This window comes from Trachemys scripta, chromosome 18 (assembly GCF_013100865.1).
Source record: "Trachemys scripta elegans isolate TJP31775 chromosome 18, CAS_Tse_1.0, whole genome shotgun sequence".
In the NCBI taxonomy this organism is placed as follows: Eukaryota; Metazoa; Chordata; order Testudines; family Emydidae; genus Trachemys; species Trachemys scripta.
Window position 1 is genome coordinate 19,410,350 of NC_048315.1, and position 26,364 is coordinate 19,436,713.

Genomic DNA, 26,364 nt, shown 5'->3' on the forward strand with positions numbered 1-26,364 from the left:
CCAAAACTGGATGCAATACTCCCGATGTAGCCTCACCAGTGCTGAATAGAGGGGAATAATCATTTCCCTTGGTCTGCTGGCAATGCTCCTACCAGTGCAGCCCAATATGCCATTAGCCTTCTTGGCAACAAGGGCAAACTGTTGACTCATCTGCAGCTTCTTGTCCACTGTAATCCCCAGGTTCTTTTCTGCTTAGCGAGTCAGTCCCCAGCCTGTAGCAGTGCATGGGATTCTTCCGTCCTAAGTGCAGGACTCTGCACTTGTCCTTGTTGAACCTCATCAGATTTCTTTTGGCCCAAACCTCCAATTTGTCTAGGTCCCTCTGGACCCTATCCCGACCCTCCAGCATATCTACCTCTCCCCCCAGCTTGGAGTCCTCCACGAACTTGCTGAGGGTGCAATCCATCCCATCATCCAGATCATTAATGAAGATGTTAAACAAAACCGGCCCCAGGACAGACCCCTGGGGCACTCTGCTTGATACCAGCTGCCAACTAGACATCAAGCCGTTGATCACTATCCATTGAGTCCGACGATCTAGCCAGCTTTCTATCCACCTTACAGTCCATTAATCGAATCCATACTTTTTTAACTTGCTGGCAAGAATACTGTGGGAGACCGTATTCAAAAACTTTGCTAACAAGATATGTCCACCATTTTCCCCATATCCACAGAGCCAATTATCTCATCCTAGAAGGCAATCAGGTTGGTCAGGCATGACTTGCCCTTGGTGAATCTATGTTGACTGTTCCTGATCGCCTTCCTCTCCTCCAAGAGCTTCAAAATGGATGCCTTGAGGACTTGATCTTTGATTTTTCCAGGGACTGAGGTGAGGGTGACCAGTCTGTAGTTCCCCGGGTTCTCCTTCTTCCCTTTTTTGAAGATGGGCACTACATTAGTCTTTTTCCAATCATCCGGGACCTTCCCCGATCGCCACAAGTTTTCAAAGATAATGGCTAATGGCTCTGCAATCACATCAGCCAACTCCCTCAGCACCCTCGGATGCATTAGATCCAGACCCAAGGACTCGTACTTGTCCGACTTTTCTAAATAGTCCTTAACTTATTCTTTCACCACTGAGGGTTGCTCACCTCCTCCCCATGCTGTGCTGCCCAGTGCAGCAGTCTGGGAGCTGACCTTGTCTGTGAAGAGCAAGGCAAAAAAACCATTGAGTACTTCAGCTTTTTCCACATCTGTCACTAGGTTTCTTCCCCCATTCAGTAAGGGGCCCACACTTTCCCTGACCACCTTCTTGTTGCTAACATACCTGTAGAAACCCTTCTTGTTACCCTTCACGTCCCTTGCTAGCTGCAACTCCTTTGGTGTTCCTGATTACACCCCTTCATGCTCGAGCAATATTGTTATACTCCTTCCTAGTCATCTGTCCAAGTTTCCACTTCTTGTAAGCTTCCTTTTTGTGTTTAAGCTCACCAAAGCTTTCTCTGTTAAGCCAGTCTGGTCGCCTGCCATATTTGCTATTTTTTCTGCACATCGGGATAGTTTGTTCCTGCACCCTCAATAAGATTTCTTTAAAATACAGCCAGCTCTCTTGGACTCCTTTCCTCCACATATTAGCCTCCCAGGGGATCCTGCCCATCAGATTCCATCCTGCCTAAGGGAGTCAGTTTGCTTTTCTGAAGTCCAGGGTCTGTATTCTGCTGCTCTCCTTTCTTCCTTTTGTCAGGATCCTGAACTCAACCGTCTCATGGTCACTGCTGCCTAGGTTATCACCCACTTCTACTCCCCCTACCAATTCTTCCCTGTTTGTGAGCAGCAGCTCAAGAGGAGCACGGCCCTTAGTTGGTTCCTCCAGCACTTGCAGCAGGAAGTTGTGCCCAGCACTCTCCAAAAACATCCTGGATTGTCTGTGCACTGCTGTATTGCTCTCCCAGCAGATGTCGGGGTGATTGAAGTCCCCCATGAGAACTAAGGTCTGTGATCTGGAAACTTCTGTTAGTTGTCCAAAGAAAACCTTGTCCACCTCATCCCCCTGGTCTGGTAGCAGACGCCCTCATCACCCTTGTTGCTCTCCCCTCTAACCTTAACCCAAAGACTCTCAACAGGTTTTTCTCCAATTTCATGCTTGAGCTCTGAGCAATCACACCGCTCCCTTGCACACAGTGCCCCTCCCCTGCCTGTCCTTCCTGACCAGTTTATACCCATCCATGACAATGCTCCGGACATGTGAGCTACCCTACCAAGTCTCTGTTATGCCAAACATATCATTCCTTGACTGTGCCAGGACTTCCACTTCTTCCTGCTTGTCTCCCAGGCTTCTTGCATTTGTTAAAGGCACCTAAGATAAGTAGCTGATTGCCCTGCTTTCTCAGTATGAATCAGGAGGCCACCCCGTTGCACCCTCCTCCTTGTGTTTCCTCCTGGTATCCCAATTCCCTACACGCTGCCTCCCTGCGGTGGGTCTCCAGGGGGCTGTTCCTGAGAGCTGGGCTGTGTGCACTGCCATCCCCATGAGGATTTTAAACTGTCCGTGTTTCTGTCCTGCCAGCCTGGGCGACTGAACCCCCTAGAGCAGGCACTGCCTAGACAGCTCCTTCCTGGGGGGCCCAAAGATAACCCCTTCCCCAGGTACAGCCTGTCTTCTGAGTCAGGCAGCCTGTGGGCCAGGTGTGCTGCTGGGCTTGAGGCAGATACTTGTCCATTGAGAACGAGTGTAATTGATTCCTAGGTTTTACAGCCAGGAGGAATCATTCTGGTCACTTCATTGGATTCCCGGCAGCTCCCCCACAGAGTCCTGTCCTGAGCCCTCACGTGTGTGGCTGAGCGAGTGTCTCCTCTCCAAAGCGTGAAAGCCTCCAAGTGATGGAGGATTTGCTGCACCCATGACCCCAGAGCAACCACCACAGCTTTCATCACTCTGAATTGGGACGGGTTCAGGGAGAATCTTCCTTTCATGTCATGCCTGATTCCCTCCACTCCCGTGCCCATTGCCAGTTTGTTATTGTAGGGTCGGTCTTGGGCCTACAGCTTTTGTTACTGTAGGGCCACTTTGGAGCGCTAGCTGGTTTGTTATAGGATCCCACATGCGTGCTGGGCCATCAGTGCGGAATTGACAGTGGAGAGAAACGAGACGAGCCTAGAAACCAGGTGCCCATTGTTAACAGAGGCGAGTGGCCCTGGGAACCAGTTCCCGAGGGAAGAGGTGGATTCGCCTTCTCAGACTTGGAGGTCTTTTGGGAAACGATGCTTTAGCCCTATACAAGTTACTGGGGTAACTGGGTGAAATCCGCTGGCCTGTGTTGCACAGGAGCTCAGACCGGATCAGCCAAGGTTCCCTTCTGGCCTGAAAACCCCCAAAGCTACAAATACTGAATAATTAGTTATGGAGGAACCACCACCCCCCGGCTAGCAGGGACTCGGCAAACATCAGCAGAGCTGAGCTGCGTCCCTTTAAAGCTGGAGACTGAAGCGCCCCCCACGGGAACTAATCACGTGCCCAGACTGGAAAGCCAGACTAGGCCTTATTAGCTTTCTGCAGCCAAGATATTACCATGGCAGCATCTCCCCTGCTCACAATAAAACTGCCTCCAGGCCCAGCAGCTGCTGCGTAAGGGGCCTCAAAGAGCATCATTCCCTGCACCTGTTAATGTACCTGCCCTGCCTTCAAACAGCTCTGAGTAGCACTTCCAGGGCTCAGGCCCACAATCCCTGCTCTGTCTAGCAGCAGGGTGACTTCTTCAATTATCGCTAAGTCCCAGCTCTTAGTACTTGATGTTTATAGTCCCATGAGCCATTTCTCCCTCTGATTTGGAGCGCTTCCCTCTTGGAAGATGATGTCTGTCTTTCTAGTCGTCTTCTCATGCTGTTCTTTCATCTCCGTTGTCTGCTCTAGCTTCTCTATGCCTTTTTCTCTCCTGTAGTATCCACTTATTTTGTTCCCCCCTCCCTGTCTGTTCATCTTTGTGCCCCTGCTCCCTTTCCACCTCTTAAATGAAAAACAAGCAAATCACCCTGCCAGCTCCCAAAGGCCCTGGTTGATTTCATGCAACCTGCAGCGCGGAGTTGATTTGCAACGTCTTTCTCCGTTCCCCTGTGGCATGGAGCTCGTCAAGGAGGGAGTGGAATGACTTAAGGTGGTGGGATGGGGTGAGGTCAGGAACCATGGACTCACTCCTGCTAGCAAAGCCCTAGATGCTTTGCAGACGGTGTCTGTATTGATGTCACGGGTGCAATGTTTTTATAGCTTTCCGGAAGCTACTGCTCCAGCTTAACACACAATCACAATGATGAGCCCTAGCACCTACCTTCTGTCTGCAGCCTGACAGCTCCCTGGTGTTTTGCCCCTTCTCCCCCTTTCCCCCCCTCCCATGGCTGCTGATGTCTGTAGGTTATTGGTGTCAGGGCATCTGTGCTTGGAGGAGTGAGCGCTGCCATGGAAACGGCTGCAGGGGAAGAAAAGCTGCTGGCGGGAGTGAGGAAAGTACTACAAATATCAAGGGTGTGATCCTGCCAGGTGCTGAGAACTGCGGCCCGACCGCAGGGGTGAATGGCGTGGGAGATTAGACAGAGCCAGGAAACAGAAAGAGACAGAGGGAACCACTGACACATGGAGAAACCTAGAGACAGACATGCTGATAAATTAGCTACCCGGTGTGTACCGGGCCTCAAGCGAGATCTGGAGACAGAAGACAGCCTTTGCAAAACCCATCCCCATGCACTCTCCAGACACAGACCACTCGGCACCGTGCGAGTCCATTACAATATATACTGTATGTTTTATTAGAATCCATCCAGTTCACTGAGTCTACAGCTGTACTCACAACCCGAAAAAGGGGGCGGAGGGGGGTGGGGAGAGGAAAAAGAGGCAAATACTGAAATATTTCTACAGAGTATTTGTTCCAGTCAGCTCCCTCTGCCGAGCAGGGGACAGACACTGTAGAAGAACTCGAGGAAGACTGGACTTTTTCCCTGATGCGCTGTCTTTGTCTGGTGTGTCGCTGCTGTTGGGTGTGTCCGAGTAGTAGAACGCTAGGCTCAAGGGGGCTACTTGTGGGGAGGAGGGTGCGGCCTTTCTTAGTACCTCATTTCACCCGTGGGTCTCCGAACGCAGTCACTCCAATGCATGCGTCTCGGCCTGACCAGTGCAGGACAGCACAAGGAGTTGTGTGTGGGAGGGGAGGGTTTGTTGTCTGTACGTTGTCCTTGCTGGGGTATGAGGCACACAAGTGCAAATAAACCATGACAGCAGGAAATCTTAATGGCAGTTGTTCAAACACGCTATAGAATATCATTTTTTCAAAAGCACGTTCCTTGCTTTGCATCTTTGCAGGAGCCAGTTAGCACAAATGTCTGGGAACGAGGTCGTTGACTGGAGCAAAGCATCGCTTTCCTCCACCGGGAACCTGTAAAGACAATTCGAGCCATAACCCCACCCTCGCTGCTTAATCTTGCCAGCCAGGGTACGCCAGCCCCGGACGGCGGAGCAGGGTGGCCAAGTGCATTGGAGAGAAGGCCAATTGCTTCCGATGCGAGTGTGATGCAGGTTGGAAGTGCACAGTGATGAAAAGGGCTGTTTGTTCAGGTCACACAGACCACGTGCCCCCAGGCTCGCAGGACAGGCTGAGTTGGTGATGGGCGCGTTCCATTGCAGTGGTTGTGAGCTGCCCCTGCGACCTGCCCTGGGATAGCCATCCCGTCTCAACAGGAGGGAATGCAGCCTGGGTTGGGCTGTGGAACAATTGCCTGTGGGAAATGGTAGAGGCCCCATCACTGGGGAGAGTCAAAACTAGGCCAAGTAAACACTAGCCAACAGCCTGGGATGAATAACCCTGCACTGGCCGGTCGATTTGTTCTACCCCTACCTTTTAAGGGTGGGTCAGCCTTTGAGAGTGGGGCTTAACTGGGGAGCTAGTCTCCCTCCCAGAAACAAACATGGCGGGACGAGTGGAGATGTAAGAGGAGGCTCTGCCTATATAAAGCCCTGGGGCACTGGGGCCAGCCTGTCCTGTTTGATTACAAAATACAACTGGGAAGGCATCCAGCGTTCCCTATCCAGGGCTGGGAGAGCACAGGAGTGTGGGGTCTGTGACTAGCCCTGGGGGGCGGCATGCAGCGTGATCGGCCTCTGGGTCCCGGCAGCCTGCTTTGGTTGGGAGCGTTGTGTTTTGTGAGGTTTTGTTTGAACTGACAAAGCGGTGCCCTGGAGGAAGGGCCTGGACTATGAGTCTTCATGCGCTGGCCAGACGGGCCAGTGGCCTACGGGCCAGCCAGCCCTGGGGGCTCACTGGATTTGGAAGCCAGGACGTTGTCATTGGGATGTATCGGGGCTAGGAAAAGAGGTGCTTGATTTGCAGAAGTGAGAGCTGAAGCTTTCCTCACCGCTCACAGGGATGTAGGGCGAGTGCTCAAATTATTGCGGGGCTGGGTCCCCTTACTGCTTCTAGGAACTACCTCACTCCTGGCTTATGGCCCCCTAACGTCTCACTTCTGTTTAAAGTGAGCAAGCCACTTGCTATTCACAACCTGCCTTCTTTTTCCCCCTAAAATTCAAGCACTGACATTAGCCAATTGTGTCCCATCCTCCACCTCTGGCCCACAGCAACGGGTCCACTACCCAGTCACTTAATGTGCCCTTGCTCTGTAAAGAAGCCACGTCAGCCCGTGCGCCAAAGTCAGTCCAAGTCTTAACCCCACTGGGTGATAACTTAGCAAGGGGGGGATAGTATCTGGTATTGTACGAGAGAGTGGCTCCTTAAAACACGGTCAACCTGTGGAACTCTTTGCCAGAGGATGTTGTGAAGGCCAAGACTATAACAGGGTTCAAAAAAAGAACTAGATACATTCATGGAGGATAGGTCCATCAGTAGCTATTAGACAGGATGGGCAGGGATGGTGTCCCTAGCCTCTGTTTGCCAGAAGCTGTGAATGGGATGAATCACTTGATGATTCCCTGTTCTGTTCATTCCCTCTGGGGCACCTGACATTGGCCACTGTCGGAAGACAGGATACTGGGCGAGATGGACCCTTGGTCTGACCCAATAGGGCCGTTCTTATTTCTCTTTAAAATCAGGAAGCGCCCCAAGTCTTTGGAAAGTTGTTCTGTTCCTAATGTCAGTGGCTGGTTTGCAACATTTGCTGAAACCAGATTGATGATCTAGGGATGCAGCCTGCTGTTATCCATCCCTCAGCACTGTTCATTGCCAATTTCTCCGAGGATGCTACGTTCAGCCCAGTTGGGGAGCACACTGCTGCTCTCCCCCCTTCCTCCCCTCCCCTCCCCGGTGCTCCGTGGCCGATCTGGCAGCTGCTAGATATGTTTGCAACTAGTTTCAGTTCAAACAGCCACTTTGGTAACAATGAACATGTAAAGGAAGGACCAGACATACCCCATAATCCCCTTAGACTTGGGTGACTGAAACACCAGCGTGGATTCTCCCCTGAAGCAGCTCCTTTGACTGCAATGGGGCCTTGCCCATTACACCATACCACGATCTGGCCCTCTGAACATCCCTAATCAAGCACCAAGCAGGAGTCGAAGCTATCTCCTCTTGGCCAGCCTGGTCCATGCAAAGCTATAAGACGGTAGCTTGCTCAATTGGCAGTACAGGTGCCAGAGAACAAAGGCGTTTGACAGCCCGCATTTACAGCGTGAGGGTTTGTTCTTTAGCAGTGGATACAGTACAAGAAGCCTCCTTGGCGAATTTGATTTCCTGGCCCTTATCACGTCTTTCCCGCTGCAGCTGCCAGAGGGCTCGGAGCTGAGAGCCAGGAGATAAATGCAGCTCTATGATGCATTAGGATTTTTGAGAGCACACCGCTGGGCTGTTCATTAACCATTTCTTCTCCTAAACCCATAATAGAGACGGGCTTGAATTGGAACCCTGGATCTGAGCACTGGAGCGGTTTGAAATATGAACCAGAGCCCGCTTTTACCCAGTGGTACTCAGAATCTAGCTCCGGCTCTGTTTAACGGGCTGGGCCCATCTCTATGGTGTGCATGGCGCCGAGACACCCAAACATGCAGATCGATACCCAGTGAGATGTCTTACTCATTTGCACACGACAGAGATGCCAGGATTCAGGAAGTAAAGTTAAGGGCTGAGCGCTTCAGAGCTGACTAGGGGATTTAGGCACACAACTCCCCTTAGAATTAATTCGTGTGAGATCCTGGCTCATTTGAAGTCATCCTTTGAATGGCAAAACTCCTGCAGACTTCAGTGGGGCCAGGATTTCACCCCAGGTGTTTAAATCCCCTAGTCAGCTTTGCGGATCTCAACCAGGAAGTTCCACGTGTTCAGAACGTCCCACTTTCTGTCCGCGTTCCTATAATGGGAACAGCGTCTCAATGCTGTTCCCAGCCCCCGCTTGGCCAGTTTCTGTTGCCCAGGGAAAGGCTGCCATAGCAACACAAGTCCATGCTTTGAAGCACATGATCCCTCGGGAGAGGAAAGAGGAATGTTCCTCTTGAGAGTAACGCTGCTGGACCCGCGTCAGACCCCTCACGGCGGTGAGGTTCTGCTGAGCTGCCCGGTCACCATGCCCATTGGACTGGGCTATTGTGATCCATGTCCCTCGGCGGGTTGAGGGAATCACCCAGAAATAATTGAGAACACTTTGCACGGTTGCTGGGCCCTTTCTCTGAGCGCCACATTGCTCCTTATCAAGGCAGGCATCTGCCACCCTGGGGCCCACTCAGAGGTGCTGAACGCCCTCAACTGCCACTAACTTTGAGGGCGTTAAGGGTGCTTTGGTCCTTGGAAGATCAGGCCCTAGGGGTGCAAAGTGCCATCAACATCAGACTGCTGCATAATGCCCTGGGATATCAGCTCCTAATGCAGTGCCTAGGCGTGGGAGTCACAAAGGGAATTAGGTGCTTAACTCCCATGGAAATCAACTGGTGCCTAAATACCTTTTGGGAATCCCACCCAAGCAACAGTGGCCCTTCGCTCCTTGCGCGCCATACACTTTCGCAAGGGATATGGTATTTCGCAGCCTGCACCTAGGGACCAGGCTGTGGAGAAGCACTAGAAACCTTTGCCTCTGATGCCATCGATGCCCGCACTGGGATGTATGATGGGTCAGGTGTGCAGATCTGACAGCATCCCAGCGCCTAGGTGACAGCGCAGGTATGCCAGCAGCCCGGTTCTCACTCTGAACACTAGACGTTTCAGGCTAATACAGTGGGATGAGCCAAGCTATTAGGAAACACGATCGTTTCTCCTCCTTACCTTTCAAAGCCCTTTGTAATTGCCTTTCTTTCTAAGCGATTGGCCCAGCCCCTCTCCAGATGAGGAAAGGACCAGCATGGAATAATAATGAACTCCTCTCGGGAAGCGGAGGGTTTTGTAAGCATTAGCACCAGGCTCCAGTCAGAGGGGGATGTTTACTCAGCCAGTCTTAGGAGAGTGGCTAACAGAAGAAAAAGAGCAGGGCTTGGTTCCCCCTGGAGATGGGTCTGAGACTGCCCATCAGATGCCAGCTCTGATGAGAGGCGTTGCACTCAGGAGTTGTACCTAGCGCTGAATTGCAGGGGCTGGTGGAATCATTCTGGCCCAGATCCTCAAAGGTATTTAGGTGCCTAAATCCCATTGGGGCTGAGGTGCCTAAGTACCATGAGATTCCGGGCCTCTGCCCTTGATTGGCCCAATTCCTAGACTTGGGGAACAGTTCCCAAGATCCAAATGTCAGCCACTTGCTTCCTAATCAGAGGCATAGACATTGACTTTTGGTTTGCCCGGTGGGTGCTTTTGAAGATCGGGGTGTGTGTGGGTGGGGTGCTTTGCCAGTTTTGGGGGGGAAGCTATTTTCAGCATATTTATACATTTCTTTCATATTCTAGTTCTTGAATGTGTCTACCATCATTGGTATCTTTACTATTTTAATAATGATTCAATTGTTATGAATGACATAATTACATTCTCCTGAATTACAGTATATTAAGATCATTGCAGTCACCTACAAGCTGTCTTCACTAACGTCCCCGTTTAAAGAGAGTACGTCTCACTGTAGCTTTCTGGGTGAAACGGTCAGCAATCTTATTTACATCTAGTTTCCTGGTATGGTCTTGATGCCCGTTGAGGACAGCTACATTAGTCAGTTGCATCTGTCCCATTAGATAATTTGTAAGTCTTCTGAAGCAGGAGAACGAGCGTTCCACAGTTCAGGATGATCCAGGTGAAATTGCAGTAATCTGCAAACATAGTGCTTCCAGAGTGCTGCAAATGACGCCAAGATCTTTCTTGATTTAGGCCCCATCATTTTGTATGTATTATTGGGATTCTATCTTGCCATGTGCATTACTTTGTATTTAACACGGAATTTCATCTGCCATTTTGTTGCCCAGTCACCCAGTTTTGTGAGATCCCTTTGTAACTCTTCGCAGTCTGTTTTGGACTTAACTATCTTGAGTCATTTTGTATCATCTGCAAACTTTGCCACCTCACGGTTTACCCCTCTTTGCAGATCACTTATGAATATGTTGAACAGCCCTGATCCCAGACCAGTACAAGCCCCTCGGGGGACACCTCTATTTATTTCTCCTGAAAATGGGCCATTTATTCCTCCCCTTTGTTTCCTATGTTTTAACTGGCGTGCCTTGGAATGCTTTCAGGATCCTCTAACGATCCTTAATTTAATAACAAGCAGGGCCAGCTCTGGCTTTTTTGCCATCCTAGGCAAAAAAGCCCCCCCCCGGCCCCACCAGCGCGGCAGGGGAGGGCGCCGAGCAATCCCCCACCAGCCGGAGCACCGGGGGCAGGACGGCGAGCCCGGCCGGGGCTCTCCACTCTCCCTGGCGGCCAGAGTGCCGAGGGGAGGGCGGAGAGCCCCCGGCGGCAGGAGCGCCGCGGGGGGGGGGCAGCGAGCCCAGTTGCGGCCCCGCTCTCCGGCCGGAGCGCCCCGCCGCGCCGCCCCCCTCCAGGTGCCGCCCCAAGCACATGCTTGGTGGGTTGGTGCCTGGAGCTGGCCCTGATGACAAGACTTTTGTTACCTTAAACACCCTGCCTCTGTTTCTAAACAAACTCCCGGCCCCAAGGGCAGAAGTTGTTAGCAGCACAGAACTCCTCACATTCCACACTCAAGCTCTGACTAGGGGGTGCTGAGCACCCACTGTTTCTCCCCCGCCCCCCGTGGGTGCTTGAGCCCCGGAGCACCCACGGAGTCGGCGCCGGTGGTTGAAGGCCACCACGCTAGAGAGCGGCATCACTGTTTGGGCAAGTAGTGCGCGAAAGGAGCAAGCATAGGCTAGGGAGTAGCTTATACTCGGATGTCCTTAAAGCTCTATTGTCGCCTTTGTAACTGGATAGAGTCACTGCAGGGTCCCTACCGTGTCTGCCCACTGAGCACAGGGAACACGTGTATCTGTGACACGCTGGCTTGGTATGTGTGATCACCTCTCTGGCCAGTGAGGATAAGAGCCTATTTGAGGCTAGCAGTGACTCCTTTCAGCTCACGTGCTTTTGGGGCTGGGGGTCCAAGGTTTGATCCCTGCTGATGACTGCAGAGTCGACAGCCTGGACATGCGCCGACCGTGTCTGTGACACTTGTATTGTATGGAGGGGCCTCTAAGCCCTGTGGGGCAGGCCTATTCTATGCACATGTGGCTGGGAGGCAGCAGGTAGTAATGGGGAGGAGATGCTTTTGGAGGGCTGTTCTGGTGTACTGATGCACACAGCCCACCAGAGCGCCCCCTTGTGGCAGGGTGTGATGCTGTAGGGGTTTGGCTCCGGTGCCCCCTGCAGGCTGGCTGGCTTTGCACGCCTCTGGCTGAGGAGCAGCTAGGGCTGCACAATGTGCAGACGTAGGCCGACGTCCCAAAGACCTGTTCTCGGGGCCCTGGGCTCTGAGCTGGGGCAAGGGGAGGTATCGAGCACTGTCCTACCCAAGCTCAGCCCTCCTGAGGCTTCTCGCTCCACCGGCCTCTGGCGTTTTGGCCCTTCCCGGGCGCCAGGGAGCCCGTCACCCCAGGCTGAACTCTCTCAGCCTGTTCGTAGGGCCCAGAGTCTGCCACGTCCTCTCCTGAGCCTTGCTATGTCCCACCCTGGCTGGCTCACAAATACCAATCCAATTACGGCCCAGGTGGACCTTTAACCCTTCACTGCCTGTGACGGGGAAGGGTCCCCCAATCACAGCTGGCAAATGGGGGAGGAATGAATGGAGTTAAAGACTGGGAACATGTGGGGTTCTGAGATGAGGTCAAAGGATTAGCCAAGAAAGAATCCAACTGACCCCAGCACCGCAGCATTACAAGGGATCTCCGCGGCATATGCAGGCAATGACCCTTTACTGTGCGACCCTCTCCTGTCCTCCCTGTGCTGCTAACAAAGGAGGGCTGCAGACATCCAGCACTGGCTCTGGGGTGGATCTCACGGGCCTGGGCTGCACAATGCCCAGGCCTCTAGCCGCTGAGATAACGGGGCAACTGGAATGAAGCGAAGGAGCAACCCGCATCCATCAGCTCCACGTGTGGCTGCAGCTGCAGTTCCAGTGGGTTCGGTCCCAGGAGTGCCTGAATTCTGCCCCTCGTTACTCAATCAGGAGCGGCTCCGGTGAATTGGGCCAAGGTTCAGTTTCTGAGCCAGCAGATTTCAAAATGCTTAAGCAGGTGGCTCGCTTTATGGATAAGCCCCCAACGCAATAGAAAGCTAAGGTGAGCTGGGTGCAGCTCCCCCTCCTTCCACTCGGGTCCCCACTCCCCTCCAGCCAAGAACTAGAACGGTAATTTATTAACGATGGGCCACACACATACATGCGCCTGCTCTTTGGCTAAGATTTCTGCTCTCCAAAATGCACCGTGGCTGGGGGCTGAGACCTCCAACTCATCCCCCAGCCAGCATTAAACTGCGGAGACCACTGACCTGTTAACCCCAGCGGGGTTCAAAGAGGCGGCTGGCTCCTCCCAACCCCCTGAGCCATTGGACCCTCCTGCAAACAAAGGCTGGAAAAGAACAATAAAGCCCAGCCGTGGACTAATCTGCAGCAGCTGCTCCCTCTGCCAGGGGAGGCTCCGATACATCATCTCTCCAGCCAGGCAGAAAGCATGTGGCTCACCGAGATTAAGTGAAAACAACAACAGAGCATTGTCGTGCCGGCGGAAAGAGGAGATTTTGGAAGCCGCCTCGGTGCCCCTGCCTGCCGCCTGCTGAATGACAGAATGATTATTAAAGATGATCGAGATAAAGCTTTGCATAAATGGGTCCACAGGCTGCCTCAGCCCCATTTCCACTCAACAAAATCCCATCGACAGCACGTGGAGCGCCCTCCACAGGGCACCCTGGCCCTCTTAACATTCAAGCTGTCCTCCAGGCAGTGCATCGTCCTGCTGCTACTCTGTCCTTCCCTGGTGCAATTACATTCAGGAGTAGCAGCCTCCTTACTGATAGGAGACCTCTGAGCCATTGGTGTGCAAAGGTAAAGAGGGCGTGAGAGCCAGGCGAGGGGGTAAATGGTTGGGCCAGGGTTCATATCTGGAGCAGGCGTTGGAGGGGAAGGATTGGGATTTGATGGCTCTGAAATCTCTTGTGAAATTTTGGCCCCAAGTGGTGGAAATCTCACAAGGTCAGCTGATCCCACAGGGTTTTCAGTCCTATCCAAAGCAGGCCCCTTCCCCGTTCAGTTCCAAGCTGGAACCAGAACCACGTGTTGTATGAAGGGACAACTCAGTGCAACCAGAAGACGACAATTTACGAGACTGCAGGACGGGAACTTGCTGCTTTGATTAACTGCATCCCAAGAAAGTGGAGAGGAAACTACCACTGAAGGGAGGGATGGGGCATGGCTCCATCCCATAATACTCCTTACCCCGACTTCTCCAGTATGGTGAGGACACTGAGGCAGGGGAAATTCATTTAGGTGTTGTGATAAGCCAAGCCCTAGGTGTCAGCTGAGAATTGACAAACTCACAGCTGGAAGCCAGGCCAATTCACTTGTGTACTAGTATAGATCAAAGGGATTATTAAATAGATAAGAATGTATTTGGGGTTTTAAACGTCATGAAAACTAATGGGATGCTGCATGCATTGTTTTCACTTATCTGTATCCTGTTAGAATGTAATGGCAAACATTGATGGCTCATTTAGTTACAGGGGTGTTACAACGTCAAACAAGGAAGAAGCCTTGTGTAATGCCAGTGAAGAACTTTAACAGGACAGTGTTAATTCTTGTGCATTTGAAGGCAAGTGGTCATTGTGCGTGATGGTCCGAGATCACCAACGACTCTACATGCATGCCTCTCTCTCCATCCTCAAAGAAAGAGCCCATGTGGGTAGTGACCCTGTCAGCTTGATTTCTGTGAGAAGAAGCTATAAGTAAGGACACAAGAGAAAATTTTTCATCTCTGGACTGTTTGGATTCTAACTGAGTGAGAAGACTGAGATCCTCATAGTTCTTCTGGGTAGCCCTGAGACCCTTTCGGGAAACTGGCAGATTACTACACTTCTGCTACCATTTGGAATTATAGACCATGACTCGCCTATAGATATATTTTACCTGCTTTAACCTCTCAATAACTCTTACTTCCTTTTCTTAGCTAATAAACCTTTAAAATTGGTCACTGGCGTTGTCTTTGGTGTGAGATCTGGGATGCAAATCAACCAGGTGAGTGGGACTGGGTGGAACCTGGTGTTTTTTGTGAGGAAATGACCATTTATCAGCTAGTCCAGCTTGCCTGGGTGGCAAGCTAGCCCGGAGTCTCTAAAGGGACTGTCTGTGACTCCATTAGAAGACTTCCATAGTACTTTGGGAGTTCACATTTATTACTGGGTTGGTGAAGTCTAATTCTAAAACGTGCCACCAGTTGGGGGGTTGTGCTGCTTTTTGACATTCTGCCCTGAAGTTGGCACTATGGTCGTGACTCACTCCAGACACGTGTGTTTATTATGCTGTCTAGTGTTGTGTATCAATCATGCTGTTAAGTACAGAGCAATGGGGCTTTAGGAGCCTATGCAAAGCCTGTATGCGTATGCTCTGTGCTACACCCATCATGTGCCCCGGAAGAGTTAACGAGTGAACCCAGAGTGCCAACATGGCTAGAACTCTGGGAAGGGTGTGCATAAGCTTCTGAGGAGGCCAGCTCTGGTCCCCAGGCTGGGTCGTTGAACCATAGAGGTCTCAGCTCTCAGGAGAGAGTGCTAGACAGAGGAGCTGTATCCTGAGATTGTGCCTAGAAACCCCAAGTGAGGGGCAGTTCCTGGACTCTGCTCAGAGGCGAGAGGCTTAAAGCATGTGGCAGATCCTGGGCTGGGATAAATTCTCATGGTGCTGCTGACGTCACTGGAGCCCAGTCACTTTTCAGCAGCTGAGGGTCTGCCCCTGATGTTTCCTGAATGGTGACATCTGGCAGGGCAGTGATTGGTGGGGGAAGGAGTATGTGGCTGTAACCCCATCGGGGCTATCAACGGGGGTTGAACCTGGAACCTCCACTGCTAAAGCTTGGGCCTGTACTGCTGGATAAAAAAGGAATGAGTCCATCTGCGGGAACCTGTAGAAGCCTGTTATCAGCTGATGTGGACCTGAAGGCGGACAAAGACACCGGCGCCCCAGTTTTACAACCTGCATGGGCCCTCATCAGGGTAGGAACTCAGGACTTCCAGTGCTTAAAGCACGCTTCTAGGAAGCAGCCAAGTACACGCTTCGCTTATCCTCCTGGGGGGACTGGAGCAGGACAAAGTCCTATGCTCCCTTAGCGCATATGATGCCAGGCACCTCTAGGGTGACACCACCGATCTGACTAACTCCCTGTGCAAACTCAAGGAGAAGGAACGGCTTATAAGTGAGGTGTAAAGAGAACTATGGAAAGCTCTGGAGAGCAAGAAGGAGGACCAATAAGGGATATGGGAGGAAGTGATCAAAGAGAGACTAAAAGAAAAGTGTGTGGGGGGGGAAATCAGGAACTGGAACTTACAGGAATAAATACCAACGCAGCAGCAAGGTGGTCATTCCAGGGACCTGTTGAATTTATCAGAGCACAAATGCAAGAAGGATAAGAAAAGCAGAAGTGCCGTGTATGCCTAGTGGGAGAAATTCACCTCTAGAGCTGAAGGTCCTGCACTAGGCCTCAGTGAATTTCACCCAGAGTGAGAGGAGTTTTTGCCCTGTAGGGTTCCACTGAGATACATCAGGAAAGCAAAGATCTATAAATCAAATGCTTAGAAGTGATCAGGGGCCACTGCATGGACAAGGCGTTTGAACTTATTTCTCAAAGGAAGTTTGGAAGAAGAGACCCTGGAGGGATTCTAGCTGGGGAAGAACGGGCAAGGTGAAGGTAACCGAGGTGGTAGCACATGGGACTAACTGGGCAATGGTTTTACCATCGCATGAGGAATTCTGAGATTTTTGAAAAATGTTCCCGTCCTGGAGCAGGATGAAAAGTCAGTCTTGAAAATTTTCTGAATCAAACATTTTCCTGTTTGGGTCAATCAAAACGTTTCCTTGGGATTTTCAACCTGCTTTTCTTTCTTCTCACCTTGCCTTAGTCTGAAGTCGCTAACATTTTTGGAACCAAAAATCATTTTGCCTCAAAATATTGAAACTTTCCTGTTCAAAAAAGTTGGAATTTTTTTGCAAAAAATGGTGTCAGAGTAGCAGCCGTGTTAGTCTGTATCCGCAAAAAGAAGAACAGGAGTACTTGTGGCACCTTAGAGACTAACAAATTTATTAGAGCATAAGCTTTCATGGGCTACAGCCCACTTCTTCAGATGCATACAGAGTGGAATAAATATTGAGGAGATATATATACACACACACACATACAGAGAGCATAAACAGGTGGGAGTTGTCTTACTTAATTGGCCTCTCAGAGTTGGTAAGAGAAAAGAAACTTTTGAAGTGATAATCAAGCTAGCCCAGTACAGACAGTTTGATAAGAAGTGTGAGAATACTTACACTTTAACTTGTCTGGTCATTCAATGTCAGACCTGCGGGTGGCTATATTACAACAGAAAAACTTCAAAAACAGACTCCAACGAGAGACTGCTGAGCTGGAATTGATATGCAAACTAGACACAATCAACACAGGATTGAATAAGGACTGGGAATGGCTGAGCCATTACAAACATTGAATCTATCTCCCCTTGTAAGTATTCTCACACTTCTTATCAAACTGTCTGTACTGGGCTAGCTTGATTATCACTTCAAAAGTTTCTTTTCTCTTACTTAATTGACCTCTCAGAGTTGGTAAGACAACTCCCACCTGTTCATGCTCTCTGTATGTGTGTGTGTGTGTGTGTGTGTATATATATATATGTATGTATATGTATATGTATATATATGTATATATATCTCCTCAATATTTATTCCACTCTGTATGCATCTGAAGAAGTGGGCTGTAGCCCACGAAAGCTTATGCTCTAATAAATTTCTTAGTCTCTAAGGTGCCACAAGTACTCCTGTTCTTTTTGCAAAAAATGTTTGTAGTGAAAGATTTAAACTAACCCGGTTCATGAACGGTTTTAGCAAATCAGTATTTTTTGGCAAACAATTCTCTGACCAGCTCTAGTGGCCCTCCAGTGGGAGCCTGGGGTGGAAGCATAAAGGGGAATTGCCGAGCAAGGCTATGTCTTTGGAATTCAGGTCGGGATTTTGACATTCCTCCCCATAACTGAGGGTGTATATACGTTTTGGTAGGACCTAGAGCCCTCAACTCTCACACTGAATGGCATTCCCTGCCTGCAGGCGTTTACAGTCTAAATAAGCAAGACTCACAAAGGGAGAAACTGAGACACAGAGCGAGGGGATGTGACTTACTACGCAGCATGGTAGTGGTAGCGTCAGGAACAGACCTCGCATCTCTTAACACCTAGTCCAGTTCTTGCTACGCTAAACCCTGCTGTCTCCCTTGGTCCAACATGGGTCAGGCTCCTTGCTCATATACATCAGTCTGTGCCATGGTGCTATGTGGATGTCACTAGGTTGTAACTAACCCTTGCACGGCCATGTCCTGAAACAATTCTGGACAGGTAGCTTATCCCCTGGCTCGCCCCCCATGGCACTCAGGATAAAATCCTTTCCCTTAAACTGGGGAGCAGGCAGTCACCCCCTGAAGTCAATGGGACTAGGCGGCTGAATAAGTGCTCCCCAGGGCCAGGGTGGGGTTCACAGCCTGGGCCTGAGAAGAGGCCTACCACCAGTACGTACTTGACTCTCTGCAACCTCTTGCGTTGGGTAAGGAATGGCTACTCACCAGGGCAGGAGGAAGGGAGCCAGGCGCTGGGTTCTCTGATGCACACAGCCGCCCCAAGCTGGAGGATGAAATGAATTCCCCGAAAAAGGCAGCACCAGTACTGGAAGACGAGCTCCCCGGCTCAGCCTGCCACGCTGGGGGACGCAGCGCCTGGGGCCCAGGTCCTGGCATGGGCCATTCTCATGGTGAGCAGATGCTACCACTGCCAGTAGTGTGACTTGAGGTCATGTAACTGTGACTCCTGTAAGCTCCCGCTCTACCGAGCCTAGCGTTAGGACGGGCGAAGACTCCGCCGCCGTGCTGGAACGTGCTGCTATTCTACAGGGGGCGACTTGCCACGGAGCTGCCACGCTCGTCCTGCCGGGAGCAGGTCAGAATGCACAGGGTTCTGCAAAGCACCTATGTGGGATTGGCTGCACAGCTGGGGTGCTCACGGACCTTCCAACCGCACCCAAAACCAGATTCGCCCTCCATAACTTTTCAGCGGGGCCTGCATGGCAGCCGGGTGCTCTCTTGTCGGCCACGGTCCTAGAGATTTGCTGATGGCATCAGCACCCCTCAGCTGGCTTCTTCGCCGGCCATCAGCAGAGGAGAACTTTGTTCAGTGGAGGCTCGTGGGGCGCTGTGTAGCTCCGGGAGGTGGGGGATGCCCCAGGCTGCCTCCCACGGGCCAATCCAGGCCCAAGCAACTGGAGATGGCCCAGCTCAGCCAGGGATTCGATGTGGAAGCAGCGACTCCTCCGCCATGCCAGTGTCCAGGAAGAGCTGGTACGTTTCTCTGGATTGCATCAATCCCGCAGATCTAGTGTCCCCTGCCACCCCCTCTCCACCTCATCGTACCTGCTTAACCCCCCTCCAAAATGTATACAGTTGTGCTCAAAAAAATAAATTAAATGAAATAAAGCGTAAGGACCTTTTTGACAGGCTTGAGCAATATAAATAGAAACAATCTACCCCCCCCGTGTCCAGGAGTTTTTTGTTCAGGAAAGGCCCCTCTCCTCTTTCCTCCCCCCACCCTCCCTTCAGGAGGGTCAGGTCCAAGGTGTCTGTTAAATATTTTGTTCCCTTGCTCCATGTCCCCCTTCCCTCCCCTGGCATTTGTTTGTAGAAATGAGAAGCCGCCCCCCCCCCCAAAAAAAATTCATGACGTTTTGGAGTCCGCCCCGCCCCTGGTGCTGGGCAACTGCAGGGTTGTATTTGCCCAGTCACGGGCGCCTGCTGGGGGTAACATCAGCCTAGTCCCCTCCTCCACTGTCCTGCATGCGCCGTCAACACCGGGGGCTGGGCGCTGTCTGCGTCCCACTCGGCAGCCTCGAGGGCCGGCTGTTAGCGGTTGCCCCTGGCCGCACTCCCCTCCTGGGCTGGAGGGTCTCACCCGGCGGCTCCTTCTCCCTCCTCGAGGAGAAGGTGAGGATGTGCTGGAAGGACCCGGCCGGCTGGGGTGGGAGAGGTGGGCACGGAGGCTGGTGCCGGGTGGGGCCTGGGCGCCCTAGAGCCAACGGGGTCAGGGGGTGAGAGGGGGGCATGCCTGGTGCTGGCTCAGAACCCAGCGCTCTCCGAGCTGCTGCGGCTGTTGTAGCTGGGGCTCGGGCTCGGGCTGCGAGAGCGGCTGTGGGGGCTGCGAGTCCGGCTCCGGCTGGTACTGTAGCTGTCGTAGCTCCGGCTGTAGCTCCGGCTGTAGGAGTAGCTGCTCAGGGAGCTGGAAGAGGAAGGGCTGGGTCTGTAGTAGGGGATCGGGCGCTTGCGGGCACTGCAAAGGAAAGGGAAACTGAGTCAGGGCCAGGCAAGACAGCGAGTTGGATTTGGTTCTGGGCTTTGGCTTGAGTACAGAGGGGGAAGCTGGCGGGGGGGAGGGGGGCGGCTCTAGTTTAGGGCCGGCTGAGCCCCACGTTAACCTCACAAACAAGTTTAGATTCAGAGCTGGAGCCAAATGTCCGAGCTCAATAGGCGGGACCCAGGGCCAGAACTCTGCCCCACTCAGCAGTTTCATGGCGTGTCTCCAAAGCGGCAGGCCTGGCGGGCAGTCGGTGCTGCTGCTAGGGGGGCCGTGGCTCACACCCGTGCATTGCAGAGGCATGAGCGGCCTGCTGTGTTAATCTCCTCTGAGGCATCGCCTCCCCAAACCCCCCGGCTGCCCCCACCGTGCCCAAGCCGTGCCCCTGGGGTGTTAGTCCTGGATTAGGCAGCTATGACAGAGCAGGAAAAAGGTTAATTGTAGCGTGTGATTTTTTTTTCCCCTGACACAAAAGAGTTAAAGCGGCTGAAAAACAGAAGTTAGGAATTAGTGGGAGGGCTGGGGCAGGGGGCCTGGGAGCCAGGGAGGGCTGAGCTGCTGCCCTGGCGGGGGGAGCGCAGAACAAACCTGCCCTTGGTTCTCCCCAGCCCAAAGGGGAGGGGCAGCTGGTAAAGTCTCTGCCTGCTGTGGGGAGAGGCCAGGGCCAGCATCCCCGAGGCACTGTGAGAGGGGAAGAAACGAAGGGGCAGCTAAGAACTGAGGGAAAGGAGAGCGGGCTTCCTGGAGGATTGGATCTCTTCACCCCACAGCTCCCTGGTACCTTTTATGGGCCCCCAAGCCTTCCACCATGGAATCTGTGACCTGCAAACCTTCCCCATGGAGCCTAAGGCCCTCAAATCTTCCCTCCTGGGCCCTGTGGCCTCCAAACCCTCCCCCTTGACCGCCAGACACTGCTAGGAGGCTCTCTCATGGACTTCCCCATTGGCCTCCAGGTGCCTGCCCCCATGGCCCTCCACCCCACCCCCTTCCTCATCACCCTGCCCCATGAGCCTTAAGCCCTTCCTCAGCTGGCCTCCCGCCAGCACAGTCCCCACTCAGCCTGCCTCACGCGCGGCCCCTCTTCCTCCGCTCGGCCCCTTTCACAAACGCCTCGCCCCACCCTAGACTCAGAGGGCAGCTCCGGCGGGGGGCGCCTCAGGGTGCTGGCCCCCAGCTGCAAGGCTCTCTGCAGCGGGCAAAGGCAGGGAGCCAGGATGCTGGCCCCGGAAACCCACTTGGTCAGAAGTCACAGTCCATCCCCCCCATTCGCAGGCTCAGGCCAGTGGGGCTGGGGCTACCAGCAGGCAGTGAACGGGTGAGGAAGGAGTGAATGTCACCAACCCACCCCCGCCCCCCGGCACACCGCCCGCCCCGGTGAGTGGTGTTAGTGGGAGCGAGAGCGCGAGACAGACGGCACAGACACAGCGTCGCGCTGAAGGCCTCATACTGTGAATTCAGGGAGACACGGGGAGGGGGGTCCTGGGCACCATGGTAACCAGGCCCGCGGCGACGCTCTCCGCGAGGAACCTTGAGACGGGCTGGAAAAGGAGAGGTTGGCATCAATAATGGAGGGCGAGGAACAGGTCAGACAAACACCCGGGGCACAGATGCAAACGTGGACGCTCCAGGTGCCTGCTGAATCGTCCCGTAGGCTGCGGGGGGCTTGGTGCTCCTTTGCAAGCAAAAGTCCCTGAGGCATCATCCCGTGTGTCTATGGCTGCCCCATTCCTGCAGTATCTGGGCACCTCGCCAGCTTTGCAGCGCTGCTGTGAGGCAGAGCCAGGCTTTCAGTCCCCATTTTTACAGAAGGGAAACTGAGGCACAGATAGGCGACGTGACTTGCCACAGGTCCCACAGCAAACCTGGGGCAGGGCAGGGAACTGAGCGCAGGGCTCCCACATCCTAGGCTCATGCGCTAACCCTCGGGCCTATTTGGGCCAAATGCCCCATTTCTGCCTCTATCCACCTCCCAGCCTAGCCAACCCCAAACAATCAGGACTCAGGTTCCCCCCCAAAATCATGAGATTGGCTTTAAAAGAAAAAAAATCGCACGATTGTGACTACAGTAAATGGCAGGGGCTGTTTAGTTGCTGGCTGGGTTTTATGCCTTCAGGGGGTCACGGTTTCAGGCTTTTTCCCACCAGCGCAAGGGTGAGGCGCTCCCTTTTCTTAAAAAAAATGAAAGCTGAGATTCGCTGTAATCACAGGACTCCAGCAGCTGGGGCTTTAAGAGACCCACCCAGCACTGCGAGACTGGTGGTAAAATCATATGGCTGGGAAAGGCTGCACCAGGGCTGGAATCCACTAACACCATGGGGCCCCCACCCAGGTCCCTTGTGTGGTAATCCTATCCAGTCCGTATCTTACCTTGTGGGAGGCAGGGAAGGGACACAGCAGGGCATGTGTCTAGGGTGATTTGGAGGACCAGGACTGAGCACCACAATAGGACTGTGGGCCCAATTCTGCATTGCCCTGTGACAACGCCCATGGCCTCCCCAGGGGATGCAGGAAGTGCAAGCCAGCAGCAAGCTTGCCTTGTTACTCTAAACCCTATAAACTCGCGTCTAGGTGACTCGTGGGGGTGCTGGGGTGGAACGGCGCAACAAGCCCCCCAAAGCCTCCCTCTGACGCTGGAAATGCAGGGCCTGGTGAGGCCGGAAGCTGCACTGCAGAGGTTTGAAACTGGCCTAGGTCTTACATCGGGGACTCTCTGCCCGTCCCATCCAATGGGTGTCACTACAGCCGAGAGAAGGCGCCAGATGGCTGGGTCCCCGCCTTGCCCTCTGGAGCTGGTGCCATGGTACCATTGCGCTCTCATTCATGGAAAGGGAAGCTGCCAGTGGCCTCACCCCACCCATACACCCTCCAGTGGCTGATGCCATTACAGCCCAGAGCGCCAGTGCAGACGGGATCACAGGACACTGGAGCATCCCAAAACCCCAGGGGACTGAAAATACAGCACTTTTTTATGGAGCGCTACATCCATTCTCGTCAATAGGGTCTCACAGCCAGGCCCTGTGGATTTCACACACTGAGAAATCAACCCATCTGGCAAACTTCCAGTACGTCCCCTTCATGGAGGAAAAAAACCCATTAGATCTGAAAGGCAGCTTCAAGAGACAATGGCTTAATTACACTTGGGGATGGGGGACGGGCAGAACCCCAAGTGAGCTCTGTACAGTACCGTAGCAATAAGCCATGGCCGTAACACGGATTATACACACGCTCATCACACACGCAGGAAAGCAAGTTACTGCTCCGTTCCCAATGGGGTCACCTCACAACACAGCTTCTCTTTTGCACTAACTCTTTGACTTGCTTCATCAACCTGACCCTGCAAACCCACACCTGCGTAACTTCAAGCATGGGTGCGTAGCTCTTTGCCCAGCTGGGGCCTGGGTACCCGTGATGGCATGTGGTGCTCTAAAGATATGGGGCCAAACTTCCTGCTGGTGCAAACGGGTGAACGCGCCTTTGACTTCAGTGGTGTTTTGCCCATTTACATCAGCAGGGAAACTGGCCCATAATAAGGCAGGACTTCACTACTCTAACATAGCAAAGCCAAGTGAGTTACAGGAGTCAAGAACACCAGCATTTCACACCATCGTGTGTTTCGTTGGCTTCATATATGAAAAGCTATAGGAGAAATCCACCGACAGCTTTAGCTCAGGGGTTCTCAAACTTTAGTACTGGTGACCCCTTTCACATTGAGTGCGACCCCCCAATAAATTAAAAACACTTGTTTATATATTTAACACCATTATAAATGCTGGAGGCAAAGCGGGGTTTGGGGAGGAGGCTGACAGCTCGCAACCCCCCCAGGTAATAACCTCGTGACCCCCTGAGGGGTCCCGACCCCCAGTTTGAGAACCCCTGTTCTACCTCATTGCACTGGTACTAATTTTCCTCTCCTCTCCCCCTCCTAAACCTTGAGTCTCATTGTCATGGGCAAGTTAGTGCTACAATTCTCACCACATGGCCTACGGCTGGTTTGCCATAAATCCAGCTGTCCAAGTATTAAGGCCCAGTATCTCACAATTGACAGTAGCTAGAAACAAACAGGTTAGAAAAGGCAAATCTCAGTTTGAGGTTTAAGTTTCTAGCTCTGAACAAGGGTCTGGACTTTCAAACTGGGTCGGGTCTCAGATTAAATATTGGAATTTAGGACTGGGCTCCGTTGAATTTCAAAGAGGGGGAGATTCTGCATTTACACTCGAGAGAAACAGATCTGGGGCAGGATCTTTGCTTTACAATATAAATAAAATGTTGTTAAAAGAAAATCTGTATTTATTTACTTCTTTTGAAGGAGCTTAGAAGCTTGTAATGTTGGTATCTATCTATCTATGCCCATACACACTCATCTATCTACCTAGCATGAGGCCCACGGTTTGCCACAAAGGCCTTGTCTAGACTAGGATTTGGACAGTGCTAGCTAACACATGTTAACAGCCTAGTGTAGACAAAGCAGTGAACCTTTAACACCTGGGAAATTGATTGAATTAACTCTCTCTTTGCTGACCACCTGCAGCAAAGTGGGCTCTGTCTTTGCAGAGGAGCAAAGGGCGTTTTGGGGCAGACACTGGGGGGTTGAGGCTATCAGTGAATGAGTAAAACCCCTGAGCTGAGCCAGACCTGGACTCCCCGGGCTGAGCCCCTGTACCGTGAGAGCTACCTTGTAATTCTTCTGGGCTCCATGAAGCTGGGAGAGTCACGCCTCCTCTTCCTGATAGGGGAATAGCTTCTGGAGCGACGCCTGGCCCGGGCAGGATCCGTGTCACTGTGCCGTGTTCGGGGCTCGTTGTCTTTCTCTCTGGATCCAAACCACACATGTTAGCTGGGTCTGCATGCACCGTGGTGTGTGCGCGTCTGCTACAGGCCTATACGTATGCCCTGTGTGAGCTGTGGCTGTGAGAGTCCATATTTACTTGTGTATACACGCTCACCCCATAGGTGGGTCATGTGTGGGAATGGAACCCAGGACCTGTGAAGTTAAAAACCCAAACCTCTGTTGGTTGAGCTAAAGGAACAGCGCCGGTAGTTTGGAGGCAGTAGCAGACTCATAAACCCCTTGCCTTGTCTAGCTACTAGGGCGAGACGAAGAACCACCCCGTGTTAGCATAGGTTACAGCTGTGACCGCACATGGCTTCCATGGGTAATACAGAAGTTGGCGCTGGAACAGGTCTATTCGGTCCCATCTCATCCACCTCACAGGGGCCAGTGCAGGACTCTGACTGCTTTAACTGTCCCACGAGATGGGGCTTCCGTGGCTTGTCCACCTGTGTGTATCTACACCCAGCCATGTGGGCAGGCTGGCTGCAATGGGGCTAGCCCTGGGGACCAGGCCGAAGCCTCAGCTAGTGCAGAATGGGGCAGCGTCTCTATGGAGCTGGTCACCCCCAAGCTGCCCTGGTTGCCCTCAGATTTTCACCACCCCCTTCCTGATCCATTAAGTCCTGTGTGGTTTGGGTGCGGAGCCTCATAGAGATGCTGGTCTCGCTCCCTGGCCTCCTTACCCCAGCCACTGAGCTCAGCCGGGAGGCTGGAGCTAATTACCCCTTGACGAGCATGTACAGAGAAGGGAAAAGATGTTCCCAGTGAAGGATGTGGTTTCCTTCACCTTGGTCTGACAGAGATCGTTGCCCTTCTGGGACATTTATTTACTCGGACCTCTCCTGATTGGATGGGTTGGTGTGTAAGGCACTCACGCCTCTCCTGATTGGATGGGTTGGTGTGTAAGGCACTCAGGCCTCTCCTGATTGGATGGGTTGGTGTGTCAGGCCCACGTCTCCATGGCTATATCTGTCCCCATGTGTGTGCTGGTGTCCTTGTGCGTGTGTGAACACTGTCTGTGTGCATGTGTGAACACTGTCTGTGTGCATTTCTGTGCCCAAGCGTCTGCTGGCGTCCTGACTTGTGCCTTTACCAGTTGTCTCTGTGCCCATGCACCGCCCCACCCCCCATGATCCTGTCTGGGGGGACGTGTGCCGCTGGGGCCTCACCTGCTTGCGTTTTTTTTCTGCGATGGAGACTGGCTCCGGCTCCGTGCTGCTCTTTTCTCCCGGGATCGCGACCGGGATTTGGATGAGGAGTCAATGGAGCTCCAGGAGCTGCTACGGGACAGGCTCTTCCTTCTCTCGGAGTTGTGCCTGGAGTGCTTGACCGGTGACTGGGAGCAGCTGTTTGGCCTGCCCCGGTGGTGTCTGTCCTTCACCCTGCAAGACCATTGGATCAGACAGCCAGTCACTATCTCAGCCCCACTCCCTGTCACCCGCTGGCCTCCACCATGTTTCCAAGGAGACAGGAACACCCCACCCCACTTCCAGTTGAATCCCTTGAGAACAATGCGGTATGGGGCATCCAGGATCAACAACAGTTAGGGCCCAATTTTCAGAAGTGCTGGGCACCCATAATGATGTCAATGGGCCCTTTGGGTGTTCTGAAATTCAGGCCATGAAC

At 52.7% G+C, this 26,364-nt stretch overlaps 1 protein-coding gene across 1 annotated transcript in view; it reads right to left on the minus strand.

The window, feature by feature from the left end:
* Positions 1 to 19,478: 19,478 nt before the first annotated feature.
* Positions 19,479 to 26,364, minus strand: part of SRRM3 (serine/arginine repetitive matrix 3) — a 173,005-nt gene continuing 166,119 nt past the window's right edge. The window contains exons 15-17 of the mRNA XM_034752981.1: positions 25,908 to 26,120; positions 24,580 to 24,717; positions 19,479 to 19,883 (exon numbers count right to left, since the gene is read on the minus strand). Coding sequence (XP_034608872.1) covers positions 19,673 to 19,883; positions 24,580 to 24,717; positions 25,908 to 26,120 — 562 coding nt within the window. The 3' untranslated portion in view covers positions 19,479 to 19,672. The remainder of the gene's footprint in view (positions 19,884 to 24,579; positions 24,718 to 25,907; positions 26,121 to 26,364) is intronic.